The 11,664-nt window shown below is 38.2% G+C and overlaps 1 protein-coding gene across 1 annotated transcript; it reads right to left on the bottom strand.

The window, feature by feature from the left end:
• Nucleotides 1-3,734: 3,734 nt before the first annotated feature.
• LOC121417864 lies at nucleotides 3,735-5,557 on the bottom strand. Its single transcript, XM_041611597.1, has one exon. The coding sequence runs from the start codon at nucleotides 5,538-5,540 to the stop codon at nucleotides 3,735-3,737; it is 1,806 nt and encodes a 601-aa protein (XP_041467531.1). The 5' UTR covers nucleotides 5,541-5,557.
• Between the last annotated feature and the right edge of the window lie 6,107 nt (nucleotides 5,558-11,664).

The raw sequence follows: 11,664 nt of genomic DNA, 5'->3' as shown, positions 1-11,664 counted from the left end.
TATCATAAAATGTTAAGCGGAAATATATCAAATAAAATAATTTTTCAAAGTTTGTGGCTTAAATGGCCACAGCTACTCAAAAACTTTCCTCTTAAACATTTTAAATAAACTGTAATGAATTTTCTTATTTACGATTCATGACGATTAAATATACAGTGGTGTTTAAACGTGAGTAAACCACACCAGAAAGTGCACTGGTGCATATGGATTGTTAACCAAACTATATTAAGTTATATTTTGTCACCTGACTGCACAATAAAATATCTAAAAGATGGTAGAATTTGACAACTTTCAAATATGTATTCATTTTCTGGTGGTTTCCCTAACTTTTTAGCACCACTGTACTTCCTTTATCAGATGATATATCGCATTAAGGAATAGTAATATTTACATCATGCGCTTATCATAAAAATGATACATTATGGGCTTTACATAAAACGTTGGACATAACATTAACACATTATATAATCATTTGATATATTTTATCAAAATTACATTGATAATTCTTTCTTATACATACGGTGTGATGGGTTTAAAACAGTTTTCTATATGGGCATCATTACTGTCTTCTGTATGCCTATTTCATTAATATAAAACGTAACAAAATTAATTCCAACCTTTTGTAGATACAGATGCTGAATATCTTATCACTTGAGGATATTCTTGAAGCACAAACAGAGGTACCAATATAAACAAAAATATTAATGTCATTATCTTAAAAGCTAAAATTAATATCCTGGAGCGCAACGCATAAAACTGATATTTAAGAAAACAAATTTGGCTAAAAACCATAAGTATTTTTTATAATTTTTCAGTACTTTTCTGCACGACGCTTTACTGACCAATAAGGTTCGACGTAATTCTTACCACGTGATCTCAGCGCTATGGTGAAGATGAAAGAGCTTCAAATTTGCTTAGGATAAGAACGTTATCCTTATACTTGAATTAATTTTCAAATTAAACTCACAACAAGCATTGTGATTTCTAACAAATTGATAGATTATGAGGTCATGTAACATGATTTTCATAATATCATAACATTGAATATACGTACAAACTAAAACCTCTTGCGAAGAATGCTAATCTCACCGACCAATATTATTAACAGAATAAAGAATGAATTAACTCAACATTTCTACGCAAATATTGTTCGTTACCGTTCACCCAAAGTTAATAAAATGCAATCAATAACAGCATTCTATGTACAATTATCTGTTATCTTTTAATAACAGATTATAAATTTTTATACTAGTCACTGTATTCTGGGCCATCATCTACACCATTATCATTAATATTATCATCATCGTCATCATAATCATCATCATCATCATCATAATTACCACCACCACCACCACCATCATCATCATCATCATCATCACCATCGTCATCATAATCATCATCATCATCATCGTCATCATCATCATCATCATCATCATCATCATTATCACCATCATCATCATAATCATCATCATCATCATAATTGTCACCATTTCGAGCAGTATGGCATCATGAATATAAAGAATAAGGTATATATGCCTTATGTTAAAAACATTCACTTAAATAAGTCCCATGTATCAGAGAAATACACATAATTTCCCAAATATATGTTTATATTGTGCATAAAAGATTGAACCAATTTGCAGTTTGATTTTGCTATTTAGCACCCATTTTTACATGAATATATACATGCACAAACACTGAAATTTCAAAAGCATATTCAAAAGCAAACTTTTATTTTAAAATTCACCATTTTCAGTAATATTCTATAGTGGGTATGCCTTTCATAAAGGTTTTTTAAAAAATGGCTAAATGTATTTCGTGGGAATAATATGATTTTCTCATAACTTTATCAAGTGTCAGTGCACTGGTTTCTCAGTATATAAATATGTCATAATATAGAATACATCCTATTGAAATAACATTGTACATTCGTTTAATCCTATTTGTAACTGGTTTTACAAACTCCATAATAATGAACATAAACATGACTATAGAGTATAAGGGATGAAAGTTTATTGTTGAAATAGATTCTACTCATCATCCCTGGCCAACAATCATCCGTTTTCTTCCTTTCTCTCGCTCCTTCCTTTTTGTCCGATCTTCTTCCCTATACCTTCCTACTCCCGCTCTCTCTCCATGCAAGTCAACCATGCAACATAGGCCTGTGTAATATCCGTATGTACCCCTTTAAAGGTCAAGTCTACGTTGATTCAATAGACTAAAATCAGACAAGCACAATCCTGAAAATTACATCAAAATTGGATGTAAAATAAGAAAGTTATGACATTTCAAAGTTTGGGCTTATTTTCAACAAAATAGTTATACGAACGAGCCAGTTACATCCAGATGAGAGAGTCGATGATGTCACTCACTCACTATTTCTTTTGTTTTTTTTATTGTTTGAATTATACAATATTTCAATTTTTATGAATTTGACGATTAGGACCTCCTTGCCTGAAGCACAAAATGTTTAAATGTTTAGGGAGGAATGTTACATGACAATGATGAGAAAATAAAAATATTTCATATTTCATTTAATAAAATACAAAAGAAATAGTGAGTAGGTGATGACATCAACTCTCTCATTTGGATGTTACTGGCTCGTTCATATAACTATTTCGTTGGAAATAAGCGAAACTTTAAAATGTCACAACTTTTTTTTATTTTACATCAGATTTTGATGAAATTTTCAGTGTTATGCTTGTTGATTTTTTATCTTTTTATTAAAATCAAGTTTTTGTTGGGGTGGACTTGTTCTTTAATACGTATCGCGTATATTTATGTTCCATATCTGTATTTGCAATTAGCAGTCGAATTGGCACGCCAAGTTCCCTTAATCTTACTACATTATTATATTTACTTTCTATACACCGTTTAATTCATTAAATCTTGTACTTTTTTCCCTTTCCTTGATTAAAGAATGATACCAACGCAAAATATTTTTAAGGAAAACGCACTCGGCCGGTATCTAGGCTAAAAATGGGATACTTCATTCTACGCCCTCCCTAATGTTTTCATTGAATAGGTCAAAATTACTAAATCTACATTGAAACGTATTCCAAACAATCTTGTCAGTGTTTTCCTCTTAGATTGTTTGCTGATAGAAACCTAATTGCTATAAGGATGGCAAGTGAAACAGATGAGATTGAAACAGAGATGTGACACCAATGTTTAAATTAGAATTCTGGCAGGCACATGGCATATTGTTAAGGAAGTAAGTTAAACCTTGTCCATGAAAAGAATGCATATTTCATTCGCTCCATGAGGATTGTCAGTACAATCGTGGGTAAATGATTCTAATCTATTTGTTTTTATATCTCTTTGTTCAATTCTACGAAAAATCTCTGGAATCTTGTAAATTCTTGACATTTATTTAGCCACTCGATTCAGTAGAATCTGATCAATGTCTGCACCTTCAGATCGTGAGTGTGTTTGGTTATCTATCTTTCATTTACCAAAAAATGCCATTATTTGTTTATTATTATTATTATATTTTCAACCAATGATATAGAAATCTATTTCCTCATGCCTGATACATGTTCTTGGATACGGGAGTTTTGGGGTTTATTATTTATTTTAAGAAATGGCTATTGTTAACCGTGATGTTTAAAATGGTTCAGAATTATTAGGTCTTATTAGGCCTCACTGCTACAGATATTTCAATTATCCAAAGATGGTATTATTCTGGTCAGTGTGTCTCATATTCATCATAATGAATGATCCCAACATATCGTTTAGAATGTGAACCGCTTTTCAAAGACGAGAATACTTTCTCCATCAGAAGCAATTATCTTGCCTGATGATGAGATCATTACACGAGATAATAAAAGGCAACCACGCCTATCATCCTCATCAGTCAGTCTAGTTGATAGAGGGAATGACGTCACTCTTCTCATCTTCACTTCATTCCCACTCATCACCTGATCAATCATACACGTCTTGTACTTATCATCTGATGTCACGACGTAGAGGTCGTCTGTTATAGGATCAACACGTACATCACAGATGACATCACTGTGGGGGATTTCCCTTTGACCACCCTGTCTGTCTATGATTAGTACTCTCTCATCAAAAGGGCAAGGTTGAGCGATGATGTGACCTGATGATAGCACACCTCGCATCACTACATCCTCTTTACATGTGATGGTATTCACGATCTTACTATCAGCTGGGTTGATTACGAATATCTTAGACTGATACCACTCAGCAGCGATGATCATCCCATCACGGTCAACAGCTACATACACCCGTGAGAAATAGGTCGTTGTGTTTCTTGGTATTGTGACGTCATTGATGCGCATCCATTGTCTGTCATACACACTGATGCATCCAGTCAAACTGTCCCCTGTACAACCTTCACACAGTCTACCACACACTATCTTGTCATCATTCAGTAATGCACAGGAGCGTACCCATGATGTATCAGTACCTGTTATCACTCTCTCGATTTGTTTAGTGTTCATATCTAACATGTATGTATGGTTATCTGACGCCAAGTCGGTGATGATCACATTACATTCATCTATGCATCCTACAATATATGGGTATGTAATTTTATCTTTGACACTGATTGTATCACTAAGCATCCACTCGCCATCATACCCACCAATCCTACCATCATACTTCTCTCTCCCAACACCCTTCACAAACCTCACACCTGATATTCTATCAGTGATTTGTTTCACATCATTCTTATAAAGTGGTTTCTTTAGTTTATCACTCACTGACATGTTCACCCTATGACCGTCTTTAACAATGTTTTTATCGTCTTCTAGTACTGTATCTATGGTCTGTATTGCATTCTCTATTGTTTTTGTGTCATCCTGCAATGATTTCATCAACTCTCTGATCTTCCTATCCTTCTCTTTAACAATGTTATCAATGTCTCTATGAAGACCAATCTTCTTATTGTCCATGTGTCTTTGTCTAATCTGTGCATTTGTATGGATTAATTTAAGTTCTTTCACTCTCTCTTCATTGTTCTTTCGAATTTTCTCATTAATCTTCATAATCTCTTCTTGAAGTACTTGATTCTGATCATCGAATTCTTGGTTGATTTTGTCAGCCTCCATCTTCTCCTTGACTTTATCTGTATTGATCGCCTCCTTGAATATGGAATTAACTTCATCTTTCAAAGCTTGTAGATGGGTGTCTGTGTCTTTCGTGCATTGGTCAATTTCACCTTCATACAGGCGACCTTCTTTTAATTTGTCCCTTCCCTTTTCTTTTATACTTGTAAGTTTTGCTTGAAGGTCTCCAATTGCGACATCCATATTTTGTCGCACACAAGGGTCTAAATGATCTAATGCACAAAAAGCACATAACGCTTTACCATGACTTTTACAATATAATTTTACCTTTTCATCATGTTCTTCACAATAAATATTTGGTACACCTCTTTTAACTCTTGCGATGCATCCTTCTTTAGAGGCGCAGTCATCACAGAGTCTCTTCTTCTCCTCCACGTAGTACGTCAGATCTGTCATTGATTGACACTCATTTCCTTCACATTGTTGGTCTGGGGTGAAGTTAGCCGCCATGATGATCAGAGTAGTGATCTGATGAAAATGGAAGACAAAACAATATATAAAAAAGGAAGATAGATAGATAGAGAAAGACAGAGAGAGGGGGGGGGCAGATTTGGTGGTAAAGATTTATAAAGAGGGAGAGTTAGAGTGGAGGAAAGAGAATGCACACAGATAAATAGGGGTGATTTGAATAAGGGGGGGGTGGGATAGAGATGGAGGGAGGGAGACAGAGAAGCGGTTAAAGAAATAAAAAAAGAAAGAATCAATGAGAGTGAGGGTAAGAATAGGAGAGCAAGGAAAAGAAAGTTAAACCATCTAGCGAGAAATGGAGAGAAGGATGAAAAACTTAGAGAGAGATAGAGAGAAAAGGGGAGAGAGAAGCAGAGAAAAATAATAAGTCATAGAAACGACCTTTTCTCCTTACGTTGGCAAATGCCCCATTATGAACAATTCTCTTTCTTAATCACAAAATGTTTAAATTAACGATGACATAAATCACAAGAAAAAAAATATTTCTGATTGTTGTGATAGAATAAGACAACTTTTGCTTTTCACAATTTGACATATTACCTGTTGTGGTAAGCGCTTTCTTGTTCATCAAATATTCACCGAAGATGACATGGTTGCTGATGCAGCAGAAAGATGAAGGTGCGCTGATATGAATTGAAGAATAGGAACAATAATGTCAGACAAAAATGTTACAATGAAAATTGGGAATTGTAAAAATAAATATTTTTTTGCTATTTTTAAGGAACCCTTCTTTACAATTTTGGCTTTGTTAATATGAGTCTCCCAACCGTCTCAAGACCTTTTTTCCATAAAAGTGAGAAAATAGGATTGACATTTGATTCAATATGTAAGATCATATTTTCTTAATTTGTTACTGGGAGACATACTGCTCACGCACATACCATTAACTGTATATATAGGCCTACCCGTTTTCACAAAATATTGTCAAATTTTGATTTTCAAAATACCTTTAAAGGTATTGTTTAACTTTGTGAGCAGCCGATTTAAAAAATTCTCAAACCAAGATGAAACATGTGTACAAGTGCATGTATTAGAACTAATAAACCATGAAAACGACCATTATTGAGAATGAAAAAGCTAAAACTATAAGGCAAACCCTGATTTTGTAAATAGGCGTCTTATAGACGCCTCGATAGTACACATAAGTGTATGGGATAAAATTAAGGTGGTGTTTCCGGTCACTTTATATTTCAATTTTTCAAGCACTAAATAATTATTTTCGAACACATTTTTTTCTGGGCTTCATTTTTGTAACATATCACAGACACAGGTGACAAGTGTGACCTTCTAGCTCAGATTTTTTAAAAGTCAAACCAATGTTAACAAATCACTTTAATCTATAATGTTGATCGATTTTTGTGCGTGTGCTCGTTGAAGCTTTCTTGGTTTATATACATGAAGGCCTATATATACAATCATATTCTTTACGCTTCGATTAATCATAATCAGTTTGATATGTGACTGTGCGTAAGCCTCGATGTGGATTGTTTCATACCCCTCCTACCCTGAACATTGTTCTCACGAACTGAAGTTTTGTAGCTCCGTTTTTATTTATTCTCTCACTTATACAGTACGTATCGATAACAAGTTTACACTTTCATTGATAAAGTTCTTGGAATTGAAAATGAAACAACCTGGGGTGATCTGTTCACATATGTTCTTGGGTTTTGGTCTCATCTTTTAAATGAAAGCATTTATTTGACAGAATGCTTCACTTGAGTGAGCACTGTCCATTTTAATAAATCTCACAGAAATCGGTTTGCGCGGAAATGCTTATTATTTACGCTGTGTCAATGAAAAACGGGGGAAACAAACTGACCGTGCGGTTAATTTCTCATACTTTGCATGCTTTGTTTCATTTTCAGTTATTTGAATAAAAATATAAATTTGAACATTCTGTAACAATTTTGCAACCCAAGCTTACATTTTAACCCGAGGTAAGCACAACCATTACCTTTCTTGTGCCAGCTGGATCTGAAGAAAAATCTGAATGTAAAAAAACATATTGTAACGCTCCCCACTCTCCAATCTCGCCAAATCAATCTTCTCCGTGTGCTCCAATGTAGCTCTCACTGAACTCACGTATACGTCAATCACACACCATTGATTCACGCTAAAATAAGAATCATTCTGTGATCAGTTTTCATTCACATTAACACAATTTATTTAGTAAGTATTCCATAATCCAATCATGAACAATAATAACTGATTGTATAGGTCAATTTACCGATTAATCTGGATTACAATTCTTGTATCTCCCCCGATCTTCTATCAGTTTTCCGTTCGTTTTTCTCCTCCGCCCTGCGCCCTCTACGTTAGAACCTTCAGGCGCTACACTACCCTCTTCTTAGAATGAAACGTCCTCGTTTCGAATTAAAACATAACCAAGGTTCAATATTTGCAAACACATTGATTCCTAGAGCAATGTTAAATTTACATTAAAAACAACAACAACAAAGTTCGCTTTAAAAGATTTCAATAGAAACGCGATGGCATCTTTCGCAGGCGTTTACTACGGCGTGGTAGCATCTGGTTGCCGGTTCTCTGCTCCTTCGCACGAGGTGGTTCCTGGTCAGATGTGGATGTTTCTTTGCTCTTGGATGTAGCGGCCACTTCTGAGTAGAGTCGCTTCTTCCTTCTTGTTCCTATCTCTGCAGTACGATCTGTATCTGTTGGACAGTCATGCTCTTTGCTAGAAATGTCTACTCTAGCTCCAGTTTCAACAGAACTTTCTTCCTGTGATTGAGCATCTTGCTGTGTCTGTGGGTGTTCCTCTGGGGATGCGTCGACTGTGGCTGAAGATAAAGACTTGTCATCGATCTTCTTCAAAGCCCAGTTCGGCACGGGTGCTCCAACATACGTCTTTAAGCGGTTGAAATGAACAACCTTTGGCTTTGATTTAGACGTTTCCTGAATCCGATAGGTCACATCACTGAGAGCATCAATGACAAAGAATGGACCGGTCCAACTCCTCTGTAGCTTGGGAGAAATTCCTTTCTTCCGCCTTTTAGTGTGAAGCCACACCGCATCTCCCTGTTGATAACCTTCCCCTGCCTTGTGAGTGTCATAAGTACGCTTGTTCCGGTCTGTGTTAACCCTCAAGCGCTCTCTTGTCAACTGGTGGGTGTAATTCATGCGGTCCTGCAGTTGCTCTGTGAACTCAGGGTAACTAGATTCTGGAGTCCCAGAGCTTCCAATCAGCAGATCCACTGGAAGTATCATCTGCTTACCCATCATCAGCTCACTTGGAGTGTAACCAGTAGCTTCATGTTGAGACGAGCGGTATGCCATCATGACCAGAGGTAAACATTCGTCCCAGTCCTTTTGATGATCAGCAACAGCCTTCGCCAATAAATTCTCCAAGGTCCGGTTGAAACGTTCAACCATTCCGTTACTCTGAGGATGAAATGCTGTAGTTCTGGTCTTTGAACATCCCAAAATCTCACAAACACTTTGGAAAAGAGCTGCCTCAAAATTCCGACCTTGATCAGTATGAAGTTCCAATGGCACACCGTATCTGCAGACAAATTCTTCCACAAAGATTCGTGCAACTGTTGCTGCTTCTTGGTTCGGCATTGCAAAAGACTCAGTCCACTTGGTGAAGTAGTCACAGATAACGAGCACGTATTTGTTGCCTCGATCTGACTGTGGAAGGGGTCCTATGATGTCCATTGATACACGCTCCATTGGAGCACCGACGTTGTATACCTGGAGTGGGGCTCGAGGGCGCCGAGATGGGTTCTTCCTGGACCCACATGTGCGGCAAAGTTTGCACCATAGTTCAACATCCATACTAAGTTGAGGCCAATAGCAACGCCGTCGAATTCTTTCAATTGTCCGTTTGCTACCCATATGACCTGCAACCTTGGATTCATGGCACTCTGCAAAGACTTTCTTGCGCAATGCAACAGGTAGAACCAATTGAAGAGAGATTTCCTTTCCGTTGAGGGATTCCCATCGACGATACAGGACGTCCTCTTCCAACTGTAGTCTTTCCCACTGACTCCAAAGAGACTTTACTTTGGGGCTAAGGGGTGCTACCTCTCGCCATGAGGGACGTGTCCCCTTTTTCTTCCATTGAATGATTTGATCTAACTCGGGGTCCTGGCCCTGTACATCTCTCAAATAGGACTTTGTCCACAAGGGATCTTCCTGTTTATTTGATGGGGCGTCAATGTTACCTTTTGTCAGCTGTACTGCCTCCTGGGTTCCTAAGGTAGCGACGTGGATCATTCCAGCTTCAGGACAATCATCTTCGGTATTAGTGCCGACAGATAAGACTTCCTTCAAGATAGATGTTTTTATGGTGTCGTTTTCTTCCAGTCTTTGACAATGTGGACAGTCCTGACAGGGTCTCCTCGAAAGCGCATCTGCATTTCCATGAATGCGACCTGCCCTGTGTTGAATGTCCATGTCATAGGTACCAAGAAGCTCCAACCACCGTGCTACCTGACCAACAGGATTGCGGAAGTTTAACAGCCACTTCAATGCTCCATGATCTGACCGCACTGTGAATTTCCTTCCATAGAGGTAGTGATGAAATTGTTTCACTCCTTCCACAACAGCAAGTAATTCCTTCCTTGTGACACAATAACGCCTCTCTGCCTTGGACATAGACTTGCTGTAGTATGCTATGACCTTCTCTGTACCATGTTGCACCTGGGTGAGGACTGCTCCGAGTCCGTTTGCACTTGCATCAGTGTCAAGGATAAATGGATCGTCAGCAGTAGGGTATGCAAGGACTGGGGAGTTAGTCAGCTCATGTTTTAGTCTCCTGAAAGCCTCCTCACACTCGTCTGTCCAGTGGAATACTCGTCCCTTCTCTGTAAGCTGGTGGAGCGGTCTTGCAATGTCTCCAAAACCCTTCACAAATTTCCTGTAGTAGGAGCATAGTCCAAGGAAACATCTGACATGGTGAACAGTCTGCGGGGTGGGCCATTCCTTGACACTACTGATCTTTTTGGGATCAGCTGAAACTCCTGCTGCTGATACCACGTGACCCAAGAATGCCACTTCTTTCTGTAACAGGACACATTTATTTGGATTAAGTTTTAATCCAAAGCTCTTCAGCCTGTCAAATATGGTGTCCAGTCGGTCGAGCTGCTCCAGTACAGACGAACTGTATACAATGACGTCATCGAGATATACCAGGCAGATGCTGTTAATCAACTCATCCAGGACTTTTGTCATCAGCCTCTCGAATGTTGCAGGGGCATTGCAGAGCCCAAACGGCATCACACGAAACTGATAAAGGCCATACGCTGTGATGAATGCAGTCTTCTCCCGATCTTGTTCTGACATCTCTACTTGCCAGTAACCACTTTGCAGATCGAGAGTTGAGAACCATTGTGATCCAGACAATCTGTCCAATGAATCATCAATACGTGGGAGTGGAAATGCATCTTTGGTGGTCACATCATTTAGCTTCCTGAAGTCAACGCAGAACCGGGTAGAACCATCCTTCTTCTTGACTAACACGATTGGTGAAGCCCACGGGCTTTCAGACGGTTCAATCACACCACGTCTTGTCATATCCTCAATTTGTGCCGATTCTTCATGTCTTTGATGGACAGGTAATCTCCTTGCTCTCTGTCGAATAGGAGGAAATGTCCCCGTTTCAATCTGGTGCTTCACTACATCTGTTCTCCCCAGGTCCTCTTTACCTCTGGAGAAAACCTCTGAGTGCTTGCAAAGTAGCTTACTCAACCTCACTCTCTTGTCCTTGTTAATAAGTTGTGCGCTGTGTTTCCATGTGTCTTGCAAATGTTCTGGTATCTTCATTCCATCAACAGTTATGTACGGAGTCTTGTCGGTCTTAGAAGGCTTGTCTCCGGAGACAGTTTCCTGTGTAACTACCTCAGCTTTCTGACATTGACCAACGGTGGTCCCTTTGTAAAACTTGACAGGTTGGTTGGATACATTGATGACTCTCACTGGTATTGTCTTGGCGCCCGGCCTCATCACTGCCGCATCAACTAGAACATTTCCTGAGCCAGTCCACTTAGATGAAGGTTCCAGGATTACGTCAGTGAATGCCAAATTGTCTTCCATTTGACCCTTGATAACTTGTCCAGTGAGGGGTGGTAGGGTGACGGTATCACTCACG

The sequence above is a fragment of the Lytechinus variegatus genome, chromosome 6, assembly GCF_018143015.1.
Source record: "Lytechinus variegatus isolate NC3 chromosome 6, Lvar_3.0, whole genome shotgun sequence".
Lineage (NCBI taxonomy): Eukaryota > Metazoa > Echinodermata > Echinoidea > Temnopleuroida > Toxopneustidae > Lytechinus > Lytechinus variegatus.
The sequence above is the reverse complement of the archived record's forward strand: the minus strand, read 5'-3'. Positions and strand labels throughout refer to the sequence as shown.